This window comes from Lepidochelys kempii, chromosome 7 (genome assembly GCF_965140265.1).
Source record: "Lepidochelys kempii isolate rLepKem1 chromosome 7, rLepKem1.hap2, whole genome shotgun sequence".
Taxonomy (NCBI): domain Eukaryota; kingdom Metazoa; phylum Chordata; order Testudines; family Cheloniidae; genus Lepidochelys; species Lepidochelys kempii.
Window position 1 is genome coordinate 124,187,569 of NC_133262.1, and position 14,486 is coordinate 124,202,054.

At 63.3% G+C, this 14,486-nt stretch overlaps 1 protein-coding gene across 2 annotated transcripts in view; it reads right to left on the reverse strand.

The window, feature by feature from the left end:
• Positions 1–245: 245 nt before the first annotated feature.
• Positions 246–14,486, reverse strand: part of KCNIP2 (potassium voltage-gated channel interacting protein 2) — a 134,573-nt gene continuing 120,332 nt past the window's right edge. Inside the window, exons 2-8 of one of the 2 annotated variants that reach the window (XM_073354581.1) lie at positions 13,082–13,205; positions 11,863–11,966; positions 10,883–10,953; positions 6,526–6,633; positions 5,874–5,978; positions 4,473–4,535; positions 246–3,900 (exon numbers count right to left, since the gene is read on the reverse strand). In XM_073354581.1, coding sequence (XP_073210682.1) covers positions 3,853–3,900; positions 4,473–4,535; positions 5,874–5,978; positions 6,526–6,633; positions 10,883–10,953; positions 11,863–11,966; positions 13,082–13,205 — 623 coding nt within the window. In that variant the 3' untranslated portion in view covers positions 246–3,852. The remainder of the gene's footprint in view (positions 3,901–4,472; positions 4,536–5,873; positions 5,979–6,525; positions 6,634–10,882; positions 10,954–11,862; positions 11,967–13,081; positions 13,206–14,486) is intronic. The other variant, XM_073354579.1, reaches the window with a different exon arrangement.

Sequence of the window (14,486 nt, forward strand, 5' to 3'; positions counted from 1 at the left end):
CATGGGCACCCACCCTGCAGCGCCCCGGCAGTCCCGGTGCTGGAGAGGGGTCTTCGAAGGCAGGAGCACTAGCCAGGGGTGATGTGCTGAGCCCTCACCCCCAGAGCAGGCCCCCCCAACCAGCCCCTGCCCCGCCAGGCTCCAGCCAGGACCTCCCCCCTCCAGCTAGCACCCTGTGGCTGGGCCCCTTGCCCCCACCCGCCGCCCCACAGATGCCCAGACACAGATGCCCAGGCACAGCAGGGTGGTGCATAGCGACTGTGGTTGGATTTTATTGTATTTTTGATCATTGTTATTATACAAAATATACAGAGTTGAAAATGCAAAGCGGCTAGTGGGGCCCAGTGCCTGGTGAGGGGCACACGCCATGCGGCCAGGGGCGGGGCAGGGCACTGGTGCTGAATGCTGTTGCCGGTGCAGGAGAGGAGCAAGAGGACAGCCAAAATGACAATGCTCCCCCCCAAACCCAGAGTGACCCCAGCCCCACCAGGTGGAAGGGGGCGGGGCTGTCTGGATGAGAGTGAGGCTCAGCCCCACCCACAAAGGGGCCCTCGCTCAGCCTAGAGGTGTGGGAACAAGTGGGGGGCAGTGAGGAACAAACCACGCCAGGGGTGCCGGGGCTCTGGGGTGGAGCTGCCAGCGAGGGGTGGGGGTGAGAGCTGGGCCCTGGGGCAGGGCCAGGTGGATGGAACGAAGGAAGGAGCATTAAAAACCTGTCCTGACAGCGAGATCTCTGGGGCGGGAGGACGAGGGAGCATTGCAGGCCATCGTCCGGGAGCCGGACCCCGCTGGGGAATGGCTCATGGGGCACGGGAGGGCGCCCCGGCTCCCCAGCCTGCAGAAAGCCCTAGAGGGGGCACAGGGGGAACAGTCCTGCCCCGGGACCAGAGCATGCGGCGTTTGAGGGCCAGCGACCTGTGGTGGGGCAGGGGCTGGCGCCAGCCTCCTGCTTTGTCCCCATCTAGGGACAGGGCCCCATGCAAAGGGCAGCTCCAGCTCCGGCTCGGATCGTTTCCTGGGGATTCAGATCCAGGCCCTTTGCTAATCAGCACCCCACAAGCCCCCCTGCCTCCCCGCTTGGCCGCTGCTGAGTTGGCACCAGCCCAGCCCTCGGCTGCCGCTCCCTGACAAAGAGGCTGCAGCTTGGGCAGCCGGGCGCTGGGTGGGTTTCTGCCCCAGTGCACCACCTGACCTCTAGCGGCACAGGGCTCGGTGCCCCCCTTCCCATACCCAGCAGAGAGCAGGACAGGCGGTTCCCACCCACCTGGCAGTGCCGAGAGCCACGCAGGCTTGGCAGGGAATAATCAACCCTATTAGCCCACAAAGCCAGTGGGGATGGCTGGCCAGAGATGTCTGCTGCCCTGGGCTCAGTCAGACCTGTCTTTCCCAGCTGATGGGCCCTGGACATGGAGCTGCTTCCCTGGGGAAATTCCCCAGGCTGCCTCTGGCTCTGCCTTGTTGCGCACACCCTCAGCCCTGACAGCAGCGCTCATCCCAAGGCCTGCCAGGCTAGGAGCACGTTGAACCCGCCTCCCTGCCCAGATGAACAGCTCCACTCAGCTATCAGGAACGGGGAGCAGGCCCCACCTCACAGGACCTGGCCTGAGGGACAGGGGGGCAGATCCGGGGAAGTGCCTTGGTGCAGCATGCAGTTGACTTGTGGAACTTGCTGCTGCAGGAGATTGTAATGGCAGCTGGCTCAGCACAGCTCCAACAAGGCCATCACTGTGAACAGGAACCACGTCTGCAGAGAGAATTACAGGGGCCGTGGCGTCTCAGACCCAGGGCTGGCGCTAATCTGCAGCCGGGGTCCGGAGGAACCTGCCCATGTGCAGGGCAGGAGATGGGGCCACATCTTCCTTTGAAGCCCCAGGCACTGGCCACTGCTGGTGATAAAATACCCACGGGGATGGCTGCGCTGCCCCTCGGGGGGCGCTAGGGAGTGACACCCGCCTGTCATCAGAGGGACCCCAGGGACCAGTCTGCCAGCCTGTCCCCGGCAGCACTGGCTGGGCCGTGATGCCTAGGAATGGCATGCGCTGGCCGCGCACAAGCCCCGTGGCTCTCTGCCTCCCAGCCTGTCCTGCCCCATGTCAGCCCGAGGCAGACGGACGGCTGGCTGCCGAGCTATTCCCCCTCAACCGATCGTCTGTCCAGCTCACGGCGTCGTCTCACTTCTGGGCTCCTCTGGGACTCTGTGCAGCCCACCCCCCGGCTCCCGTCACCCGCCCGCGTCGGTCTGAGCACAGGGGCCGCCAGCAGCTGCCTGAGCGACACCCTCTGGGCTCCTAGCCCCTCCTCCATCTGGGGTGCCGCTGGCGGTAGCAGCCTTGGCCCCACTTTGCTCAGGGCTGGGGGGGGTGAGATCTCAGCAGCTGGGCGGGGGAGTCCCCAGAGCCACGGGCTCTCCAGGGAGCATTGCCCACTGGCCCGGCCGCGTGCTGCCCGCTGCGACTGACCGGCGTGACGTGGCAGCGGGGAGCAGCAGGCAGGAAAGACGCAGGTTGTGCCCTGGGGCCAGCAGAGAGCAGGGCGCCGGGAGCAAGAGAGCGCACAGAGCTGAAGAGCCGCCCAGAGAGGCTGCCGTCAGCCCCAGACTGGACTCTCTGCTTCTCCAATACACCCCCCCACCCCACCAGTGGCACCCCAGGGCCAGGCCCCTTGCGTTAGGTCATTTCAGGGAAACGTTTTGCTCGGGCACCAAGTGCCAGCTGGATTCCTGGCGCCTGACGCCCCCTCTGCCCTCAGCAGTCCTGGAGAGGTTCCCCCGCAGCTCATCCGTGCTTGGTGCCCGCCATGCTAACCAGCCCCCCAGCCAAGCCCTCTGCTGGGAGCCGGGGGCCCCCCCACGGTGCAGGCACCCCGAGCGGCTGGGCCGTGGCGCGAGACCGGCGCCTCCTGGCTCGGCCCCGGCAGTCACTGCCCCAGTGCTCCCGACGGGACGGGGGCCTCGTGGTGAAAGGCTTCCCGGCCCGTTCCCCAGCCACTCACCGCCCCAGCCTCTCCCTCCGCCCCTGGGCTCTAGGGGTCACCTCATTCCCCTGTCGCTAGCTAAGCCCAGCCAAGGTCCTGCTCCCTACAGCTAATGCAGGTGACTAACCCGTGAGCGCTCAGGGACGCGCCCAGCCTGCCTGCCTCCTCCAGGGCATCCGGGCACTGCTCCTCTGCCCACCCTGACGGGGGGAAGGTGGAAACAGCAGAGGGCATCTCCCTGACCCGGCGCCAGGGGAGGGGTGATGGCCCCCGTGATGAACGGCGACGGGGACCGGCCCGGGTTTGACGAAAGCATCTGGAACTGGTGGGTGCGGGATGCACTCCGCCCCCTGCTGGCAATGGCTGGAGCTGCAGAGGAACCCGTGCGGCAGGCCCTCAGGTGCAATACTCCAGATCGGGTTCCAGGTGGGGTCCTGGAGCTGGGGCCAGAGACGAGGGAAGGGAGCCAGCTCTGAATCCTCGAGGGCGGGGGACACTGTGAACCGGGCTGCGCAGTGGATACCTAGCAGGAGGGGGTGGGTGTTATCCGGAGCCAGGCAGCTCCGATTCCGAGCTATGGGCGTAGGAGGGTCCGTTTGGGCCCAAGTGCCCCGGGAGAGCGCTTGCCTTCTGCCAGGCGGTGCCCACGCTCTGCCCCCAGGAGCGGCTCAGGATGCCCACGTCCCCATGGCAGGCAGAGCCGCAGCTAGCCCCAGGGCAAGGCCAGGTCCCTTCCTCGCAGGTGCCACCACCACGTCTCCCAGAGCCAAAATCCTTCCCCTGCAGCGTTCAGGGAGGCTGCGCAGCCAGGACGGGAGGGTCTCAGAGGAAGAGACGAGAGAGAAGCAGGAGCTTGGCCCGGTGGCGGGTCCAGCAGGGCTAGATCACGTTGTCGAAGAGCTGCATGGATCTCATGATGTTCTCGTCCTGCAGGGGCGGAGGAGGAGATGCGTCCGCTGGCCAGGCTCTCCCCACAACCGCACCCTAAACTGGAACCCGTGCTCAGTGGGTCTGCTGGGGCCTCGACTCCGACAGCAAAACCTGTGTCTAGGGTCCAGTGCCCCCCAGGCAGAGGGTCCCCGCTCACCGGGCTGTCCTGGCACCACCCAGAGCGCCAAGCTGGCATGCCACGGCGAAGGCCCAGGCTCACGGGCAAAGCGCTAGGAGCCTTTAACGGCTGAGAAGAGAGGGCCCCCCAGGCTGTAGGTCTCATTGGAAAGGTGACGTCTTGCCCCACACCCACTGGCACTATGCCAGGCTACTGGCTCTTAGGGGAGTGCACCCAGCCCCGCCCCACTTCCCACACAGTCCTGGGGACCCTCAGAGGTCTCTCCTCCAAGCACGGGTCCTGCCCAGCCTCGCTTAGCTTCTCAGCTCTGGGAGGAGCAGCTGGGCAGCAGTGCCCAGGGGACTCAGGGCAGGGGCGGGGCGTGGCAGGGTGAGGAGCCACGTGGGCGAGCGGGAGAAGGGCCTGGCCCAGGAACAAGCTGCAACTTTACCTTCTGACACGACTCGATGAACTCCTCGATTGTGACCACCCCGTCCTTATTCCGGTCCATCTTCTGCAAAGACACAGCGTCACGGAGCCGGCAGCGGGTCCAGAGACAGGCGGAGAGGCTGCATGTGCCCAACAGGGGACAGCCCCCCACTCTGATCCCTGCCGGGGGAGAGCGCCCCCCCACTCTGATCCCCACTGGGGGGACAGCATCCTCCACTCTGATCCCCGCCCAAGGGGGGACAGCACCCCCACTCTGATCCCCGCCCAAGGGGGGACAGCACCCCCACTCTGATCCCTGCCAGGGGAGAGCGCCCCCCCACTCTGATCCCCGCTTGGGGGACAGCATCCTCCACTCTGATCCCCGCCCAAAGGGGGACAGCACCCCCACTCTTATCCCTGTCATGGGGCTAGCGCCCCCCACTCTGATCCCTGCCGGGGGAGAGCGCCCCCCCACTCTGATCCCCGCTGGGGGACAGCACCCCCACTCTTATCCCTGTCATGGGGCTAGCGCCCCACACTCTGATCCCCACCTGAGGGGGACAGGGGCCACTCTGATCACCGCCAGGGGGACAGCACCCCCCCCTCTGATCCCTACCCGAAGTGGACAGCGCCCCCCACTGTGATCCTCACCTGAGGAGGAACAACAGCCCCCACTCTGATCCTTGTCATGGGGACAGCGCCCCCCACTCTGATCCCTGCTGGGAGGACAGCGCACCCCATTCTGATCCCCACCCAAGGGAGACACCCCCCCCGACTCTGATCCCTGCCAGGAGGACAGCATCACTCACTCGGATCCACAGGGGATCCCTCCTGTGTGGGCTGCATTTGGACAAGGAGGAGGCAACATCCCCAGCAGCCCGAGCAGCATCTGCCCAGGATGGGGCTCTCCGTGGGTCTGAGAGAGCCCAGGGTGCCCCCCAGATCTAAACCCCAAAACCCCATCCTGGGCAGATCCAGGTGAGCACAGGGTTAATCACGGGGGTGGGGCAGGTCTGTGGGTAACAAAGCCCAGGGATACGCCAGGATCCTCAAATGAGAAGGGAGCTCAAAGCTCCCGCTTCAGGGCAGCAGTCCGTGGAAGGAGGGGTTTGGGTGGGGAGCCTGCCAGGGGGCAGCTCACCCCACAGGGAAGAGCCCGGCACCTCCCGCAGAGTGGAGACAGGATGCTGGGCTGGATGGAGCCTGGGTCTGACCTGGGCCTATGATCCCCTGGAGCTTTCCCGCTTTGGGGGGGCATGGACAGGGGAGGGGTACATCCTGGGGCTTCCCCTCCACATCTCTCTATGCTGCTCTGAGCAATCTCTCCTTTGCCCTCCCGTCCCCAGCCCCCTGGGCCCTGCCCGTGGTCACTGACTCCTCTCCCTGCTCCCAGAGGGACCCCCGGGCCAGCTCCACGTCTCACCTGGAAAAAGTTCTCCACGTGCTCCTGGGGGGCCTCCTCCCGCATGGCCGGGTACGTGTATTTGCCCATCATGTCGTAGATGGACTTCATGATGTCCAGCATTTCCTGGAGGGAGGGGCCCAGAACCGAATAATTATTAGCAGTCGCCCCACGAAGAGGCCCCCATGCCTTTCTGCGGGAGGCACCTGGGCCCTCCCACCTCTCCCATCAGCAGGGGACACTCTGGGCAGCTTCTGGTGCCAGCCAAGGGAGACAGAGACACCTGCACTGGAAGGGGGTCAATCAAGTGACATGGCAGGATTGCAACCCTCTCCCCCTGCCAGGGAGAGACACGAGGAGCTGGGGGGCCCAGGCTGGGAACTGATTATTGCCCCCCACAACTCTGCAGATGCCACTCAATCCCAACCCGCAGCCCCCTGCTATCCCAGCTTGGGTTCCCCCCACAGCTCTCTGGATGCCCCTCAATCCCGACCCGCAGCTCCCTGTTATCCCAGCCCTGGGCTCCTGCTACCTCTGCTGAAGCCCTTCAGTCCTGCCCCTCTCCCCCCCCCCCCCCCCCACAGCCCTAGATCTCCTGAGATGAAGTGGCCCAGCAGTGTCAGTGTTTCCCAGTGTGTCCCCCGCCCCCGGTTCCCATCTCTCCCACACACACCTCTTTGGTGATGCAGCCGTCTTTGTTCAGGTCATAGAGGTTGAAAGCCCAGCTGAGCCGGTCATCTATGGTGCCTCGGAGAATCACGGACAAACCAGCCACAAAGTCCTGTGGAGGAATCAGGGGTTACAAGGACAGTTGCTCTTGCAAGACCCTAGGCCATCAGGGTACAGAGCATAAGAAGGGCCAGACAGGCTCAGACCAGCAGCCCACCTAGCCCAGTGTCCTGTCTTGGACAGCGGCCAATGTCAGATAGGGAGTGAACAGAACAGGGCATTTTCAGGTGATCCATCTGTGACCCTGAGAACACCCCAATGCCAGCTGGCACGCTGAGGTCATGATATGTACCCAAAAGGTGGTAACGTAGCACTGAAAAACTAACGCTGATCATTAATGTTCTTGTGTGATGTATGTACGGTGACCCCACCAAGGACTTCCTATCTCTGCTCTGCAAATATGTTCTCGAGATGTTCCTGGCGTGCAGCGCCTACACCACTCCTGCTGGGATTCTCTTTTCCAATCGCATCACTTTGCACTTCTCAACACGGAATTTCAGCTGCCCTTTTGTCACCCAGTCTCCCAGGTTTGTGAGATCCCCTGGTAACTCTTTGCAGTCTGCTTTGGACTTAAATACCATGAGTAATTTTGCATAGTCTGCAAATTTTGCCACCTCGCTGTTTACCCCTTTTCCCAGATCATTTATGAATATGCTGAATAGGACTGGGCCCAGGACAGACCCCTGGGGGACACCACTATTTACCTCTCTCCAGTCTGAAAACTGACCCTTTGATCTCATTAAACTGGGTGACTGGGCAACAAAATGACAGATGAAATGCAAAGCAATGCCCATTGGAAAACACGATCCCAACTGTACATATACAATGATCGGGGTCTAAATTAGCTGTTCCCACTCAGGAAAGATCTTGCAGTCATTGTGGGTAGTTCTCTAAAAACATCCACTCAATGTGCAGCGGCCATCAAAAAAGTGACCAGAATGCTGGGAATCGTTAGGGAGGGGATAGATAATCAGGCAGAGACTATCATATTGCCTCAAGAGCAGGGGTCGGCAGCCTTTCAGAAGTGGTGGGCCAAGTCTTCATGTATTCGCTGTAATTTAAGGTTTTGCCTGCCAGTCATACATTTTCAGGTTTTTTAGAAGGTCTCTCTCTAGAAGTCTGTATATTACGTAACTAAACTATTGTCGTATGTAAAGTAAACGAGGTTTTCAAAATGTTTAAGAAGCTTCATTTAAAATTAAATTAAAATGCAGATCTTACGCCGCCGGCCCGCTCAGCCCGCTGCCAGCCTGGGCTTCCGTTCACCCTGAGCGGGGCCGGCAGCCAGGACCCCCGACCAGCAGCGGGCTGGGCGGGACCCCAGACCGGCACCCCAGACCGGCAGCGGGCTGAGCGGGGCCGGCGGCCGGGACCCCAGACCGGCAGCGGGCTGAGCGGAGCCGGCGGCCGGGACCCCAGACCGGCAGCGGGCTGAGCGGGGCCGGCGGCCGGGACCCCAGACCGGCAGCGGGCTGAGCGGGGCCGGCGGCCGGGACCCCAGACCGGCAGCGGGCTGAGCGGGGCCGGCGGCCGGGACCCCAGACCGGCAGCGGGCTGAGCGGGGCCGGCGGCCGGGACCCCAGACCGGCAGCGGGCTGAGCGGGGCCGGCGGCCGGGACCCCAGACCGGCAGCGGGCTGGGCGGGGCCGGCGGCCGGGACCCCAGACCGGCAGTGGGCTGGGCGGGGCCGGCGGCCGGGACCCCAGACCGGCAGTGGGCTGAGCGGGGCCGGCGGCTGGGACCCCAGACCGGCAGTGGGCTGAGCAGCTCAGCCCGCTGCCAGTCTGGGGTTCCAACCTCTGGCTCCTGCCAGCCAGGGTCCCGGCTGCCGGCACCGCTTAGCCCACTGCCGGTCTGGGATCCCGGCTCTGTCCACATAGAGCAGGTACCTACCTTGTTCTAGCCATTCTCTTCCTCTCTCTGCACTGAACTGAGGGTGGGAGTGCACTGAGCACCGGGCTGGGGGTGAAGGAGCAGGCTGGGGGTTGGGGTGCAGGGTCTAGCCAGGAGCTAGAATGAGGGAGGGGGCTCAGGGTTGTGGCAGGAGGTGTGGGTGTGGAGTGTTTACCGGGGCAGCTCCCATTTGGTGCGAGAGGTGCAGATGGGAATGTCTGTGGGATGGGGGGGTGCAGGAGCTCCCGTTTAGTGTGTGTGTGTGGGGGGGGGATGTGGGGGGTGCAAGAGCCAGGGCATGGAGTGGGGGGGGCTGGGTATGCGTGGGGGATGCAGAAGTCAGGGCATGGGGCTGAGGGTGTGTGTGGGGGGTGCTGGAGTCAGGGCTGGGGTTGTGGGGGGGGTGCAGGGGTGAGGGCAGAGGACTGGGTGTGTGTGAGGAGGGTTCAGGGGTCAGGGCAGAGGGCTCGGGGTGTGTGAGGGGCGTGCAGAGGTGAGGGCAGTGGACTGGGTGTGTGAGGGGGGTGCAGGGGTCAGGGCACAGGGGTGGAGGGGTGAGGGGGGTGCAGGGATCAGGGCAGAACACTGGGGGTATGGCTGGGGTCATGGGGGTGCTCCCAGCCTCCTGCCCTGAGCGGCTCATGGCAGGGGGCTGGAGGGGATATGCCGATTCCACCGCCTTCCCCAAGGTCCCCGGTGCAGAGAGCGTGCTGCGGCTCCGCTTTTCCCTCTCCCCCTCCGCTGATCGGCCGCAGGGAGGGAGCGGAGGAGGGGCAGGAACCCCGCAAGCTGGGGGAAGAGGCGGGGGGGAGATCGCCTGCCCTGCAAGAAGAGAGCAGGGGGCGGGGGGCGGAGAAGAGCGGGCCAGGCTGGGCTGGATTTTTAATGGCTCGCTGCTGCCTGCCAGGGTCCGGCCACACCTTGAATCCTGCCTGCAGATCTGATCACCCCATCTCAAAAATGGTATACTGGAACTGGAAAAGGTTCAGAGAAGGGCAACAAGAATGATGAGGGGGATGGATCGGCTGCCGTATGAGGAGAGATTAATAAGACTGGCAATGTTCAGCTTGGAAAAGAGACGACTAAGGGGGGATATGACAGAGGTCTATACAATCATGACTGGTGTGGAGAAAGTGAATGGGGAAGTGTTATTTACCCCTTCTCATAACACATGAACCAGGAATCTCCCAATGAAATTAATAGGCAGCAGGTTTAACCAAAGGAAGTATTTCTTCCCACAAGGCACAGTCAACCTGTGGAACTCCTTGCCAGGGGATGCTGTGAATGACAAAAGTATAACTGTGTTCAGAAAAGAACTAGATCAGTTTCTGTAGGACAGATCCAGCAATGGCTATTAGCCAGGATGGGCAGGGACGCAACCCCATGATCTGGGTGTCCCTAACCTCCGTCTGCCAGAAGCTGGGAGGGAACGACAGGGGATGGATCACTCGCTAATTGCCCTGTTCTGTTCATTCCCTCTGAAGAACCGGGCACTGGCCAGTCGGAAGACAGGACACTGGACTCGATGGATCATTGTTCTGACCCGATCGGGCCTTTCTTCCGTTTGTTCTGATGATCAGCACAAACGGGCAGTGAAACCACGGAGCTTCAGTCCCAGCCGCGTTGCTCGTGTCTCCCTCATGGCTGCTAACAGAGATTGCACCTTCCGGGAGAGCACAACCTGCGTATCTCCAAGGGTGCAGTCCCCCCCACGAGAGGGTCAGGGCGAGGTCTAGGGATCTCACTGCCTGATGGACTGATCCTCTTCCTGGTGGAAAACACGGCTCGTTATTGATCACCCCATGGGCCCCAGGCGTCTCTGAGTCATGGGGTCCCCAGGGGCCTCTGACAGGCAAACCCCGGAACCCCGTCCCTGAGCTCCCAGCACGGCTCGGCATTACTCATCGTCGCCCCGCCTGAGCTTGGACTGTCATCTGGGTCATGCAGGATTGCCTGGGCTTGACACCACAACAACCAGGCTGCCAACAGAGAAGCCCAGGAGAGCCACAGGATGTGGCTGGGTCTGGCAGCCCCGAGGACAGAGCTGCATTCCCCAGCACGGCCACCACCAAGAGGAGTCGAGTGGGAAAAAAATCACGAGATCAGCTTAAAATTCTGGGGTTCTGGTTCTTTGCCTTCTGATGTCCACGGGCCTTTAAGGGTCCAATTTGCAGGCTTTTCTCCCCACCAGGAGGGCTAGGAACTTGCTGTTTTAAAGACAGACACTGAGATTCTCACGTCATCACCTTCCTCCAGGAGCTGGGCTTTAACACCAACTAGTGCGAGATTCGCAATCACTAGCGAGAGTTGATGACACTCGTTCCGCCCGAGTCCTGACAGCACCAGACTCAAAGGCTCTAGCCCCAGCCCCCAGGTCCCGGCCCAACCAGGTAGGTGCGGAGGCTCACCTCAAAGCTGATAGAGCCGTCACGGTCGGTGTCGAATGCATTGAAGAGGAAAGTGGCATACGTGCCAGAATCTGCGGGAGAGAGTCAAACAGGGACAAGACTTACTGACTTCAACCCACTGTACGAATGACTAGATATTAAGCAAGGAACAGAGCCAGCTTTCGGATGTCGACCTGGGGAACTCACTGCCACAGGAATCCAGACAGCCTCAGTGCTGCACCTGGCTAATTTGGTTGTAATCATTCTAAGCTACATTAAGGGTGATCCACTCTCATGCTCCGGGGCATCAGCTGATGGCGGCAGGGTCATGAAGGAGTCTCCGCCCCTCCCAGACCCCCAGCATGGAACAACATGGCGGATTTCTTTTCACCCTCCTCTGAAGCATCAGGCAGTGGGCTGGAGAGAGACACGGCGCCAGCCCAGGGAGACCCATGGCCTGAGCATGTGCGCGATCGCATTCCCTTGTAGAGTGCACCATGGACACAAGGAGGGTGCAGGTGGGGTCAGTGCACAGCGACTGCCTTAGGGAGAGCGCTGCAGCTGCAGAAGTTGGCTCCAGGGATGCTGGAGAGTACATGCCTGAGCTGCTCGAAGACGCTCTGACCTCTGAGCCCCCGCGGCTCATGTGAGCAAGCCCCCGCCCCAGCCCTCCCCCCCTCCCGCCGGCCTGACCCCCGCAAAACCAGAGCTCCTCTTTGAGAACGGGGGGCAGGAGCCATTGCGAATGGAAGTGCAACTGCGCCTGGCTTGGCTATTTGCATGGGCAGGTGCCTGATTTACACAGGCAATCACGGCAATTGCACGCGCAAACTAGATGCACATTTTGCTTACACGAAGGCAGCCTGCCATTCCTGGCCCTCTGGCCCCGAGTGTGGTGGTGTGGGCAGCCACCTCTGGGGTGACCCCCTCCCATGGGGACTGACCCGCCCTGAGCTCCGTTTTGCACCCCTGTAGGAGCCGGAATTGAGAGGGGAGCTCACCTCCCTGCGGGAAGAACTGGGAGTAGATCTGTTTGAAGTTCTCTTCGTTAACGAGGCCAGTCGGGCATTCCTGCCAAAGGAAAATCACAAACAAGATCACCCCCCTCCAAACAGCCAGGGCTGGAATGGTCTGAGCACAGGACTGGGAGCCAGGCTTGCCTGAGCTCTCCTTGGGAATCTATCCCTCCGGCCCCTTGGGCAGAACATGTCACTGCTCTGTGCCTCAGTTTCCCCATAGACTCCTGCCTTCCCCCTCTGGTTGTGCTCAGGACAGCACGTCTCGAGGGGGGGGACAGGCCCCATGGGGTTCTGGGCCCCACTGTGCGGACACAGCAGAAGTCACAGTCCCTGTCCCAAAGGGCTCCCAGGCTAACTCCACCCTGAGTACCGACTCCGCAGCTCCCATTGGCCGGGAACCACAGACAATGGGAGCTGCAGGGGTGGTGCCTGCAGGCAGGGGCAGTGCGCAGAGCCGCCTGGCCGCCCCGAGCTTAGGAGCCGCAAGGACATGTTGCCGCTTCTGGGAGCCGCCTGAGGTAAGCGCCACCCAGCCAGAGCCCGCACCCCATCCCACACCCCCTCCTGCACCCCAACCCCCAGCCTCCACCCACATCCAAACTCCCCTCCCCAGAGCCCGCAACCCCCGCACTCCAACCCCCTGCCCTGAGCCCCCTCCCGCACCCAAACTCCCTCCCAGAGCCCACACCCCAACCCCCTGCCTAGGGTTGCCAACGCTCCCGGTTTCCCTGGGAGTCTCCTGGAATGGGGCTCTATCTCCCAGAGGCTACTGGCACCAATCCGGGAGATCTGAGCCTGCTAAGAGTCCAGCGGGGCCAAGGCAGGCTCCCTGCCTGCCCTGGCCTCGCGCTGCTCCAGGAAGCCGCCAGCACGTCTCTGCGACCCTGAGGGCGGGGGGGCTGGGGGCCTCCGCGTGCTGCCCCTGCCTGCAAGCACCGGCCCCGCAGTTCCCATTGGCTGGCTGCCCCCTCCCCCTCTCCCTCGGAGGGAGTGAGTGAGCGATGGGGCGGGGGGGGGATGGAGTGAGCGGGGGCACAGCCTAGGAAAAGGGGCGGGGCAGGGGCGGGGCAGGGCAATGGTGTTTGGGTTTGTGCAATTAGACAGTTGGCAACCCTAGGCCGGGAGGGGGGCGCTCGGGACAGAGGCAGGTGCCCCCCCTCCCCCCCCCCACGCCAGCCCTGCACCTGGCCCAGGGACTCACGTTCTTGAAGCCCGGTACAGGACCTGCAGCTCCTTGCGGCTGAACTTGGTCTGTTCCTGCAGCTGTTCCAGCCCCTCGGGGCGATGGCAGACGGTGGAGAGCTCGAACTCGTCCTCCACGCTGTCTGCAAGGGGGAGAGCGGCTCAGAGCCTCGGGGCCGGCTGCCCCTGTCCGAAGCCCGCCCCCACGGCGCCAGCTACCCCCGCCCGAGCCCCCACGGCGCCAGCTACCCCCGCCCGAGCCCCCACGGCGCCGGCTGCCCCTGTCTGAGCCCCCAAGGCACCGGCTGCCGCGTCCTGAGCCCCCTCGGGGCCTGCTGCCCTGCCCAAGCCCCCCCCCACGGCGCCGGCTGCCCCCTCCCGAGCCCCCCCACACCAGCTGCTCCCACCTGAGCCCTCCCCCACAGCGCCAGCTACCCCCCGACCGAGCCCCCTTGGGGCCAGCTGCCCCCTCCTGAAACCTCCCCCACGGCACCGGCTGCCCCCTCCCGAGCCCCCTCGGGGGCAGTTGCCCCCGCCCAAGTCCTCCCCCACAGCGCCGGATACCCCCTCCCAAGCCCCCTCGGGGCTGGCTGCCCCCTCCCGAGCTCCACAGCGCCGGCTGCCCCCTCCTGAGCCCCCTCGGGGCCAGCTGCCCCCTGCCAAGCCCCCTCGGGGCCGGCTGCCCCTTACCAAGCCCCCACGGCGCCAGCTGCCCCCGCCCTCCCCCTCCCCCTTGGGGCTACCCCCTACCAAGCCCCCATGGCGCCCTACCCCCAGCCTCCCCTTCCTGCCCTTCACCCAATCCTCCCCCTCAGCCTCCCCTTCCTGCCCCTCACCCCTAATCCTCCCTTCCAGCCTCCCCTTCCTGCCCCTCACCCCTAATCCTCCCTCCCAGCTGCCACTTCCTGCCCCTCACCCCCTAATCCTCCCTCCCAGCCTCCCCTTCCTGCCCCCTCACCCTCCAATTCTCTCCCCAACCTCCCCTTCCTGCCCTCTCACCCCCTAATCAAGTTGCAGGGGGGGAGGTTTAGGTTGGATATTAGGAAAAAACTTTTTCACTAAGAGGGTGGTGAAACACTGGAATGCGTTACCTAGGGAGGTGGTAGAATCTCCTTCCTTAGAGGTTTTTAAGGTCAGGCTTGACAAAGCCCTGGCTGGGATGATTTAACTGGGAATTGGTCCTGCTTCGAGCAGGGGGTTGGACTAGATGACCTTCTGGGGTCCCTTCCAACCCTAATCTTCTATGATTCCATGATTCTAATCCTCTCCCCAACCTTCCCTTCCTGCCCCTCACCCCCTAATCCTCCCCCCAGCCTCCCCTTCCTGCCCCTCACCCCCTAATCCTCCCCCCAGCCTCCCCTTCCTGCCCCCTCACCCCAATCCTCCCCCCAGCCTCCCCTTCCTGCCCCTCACCCCCTAATCCT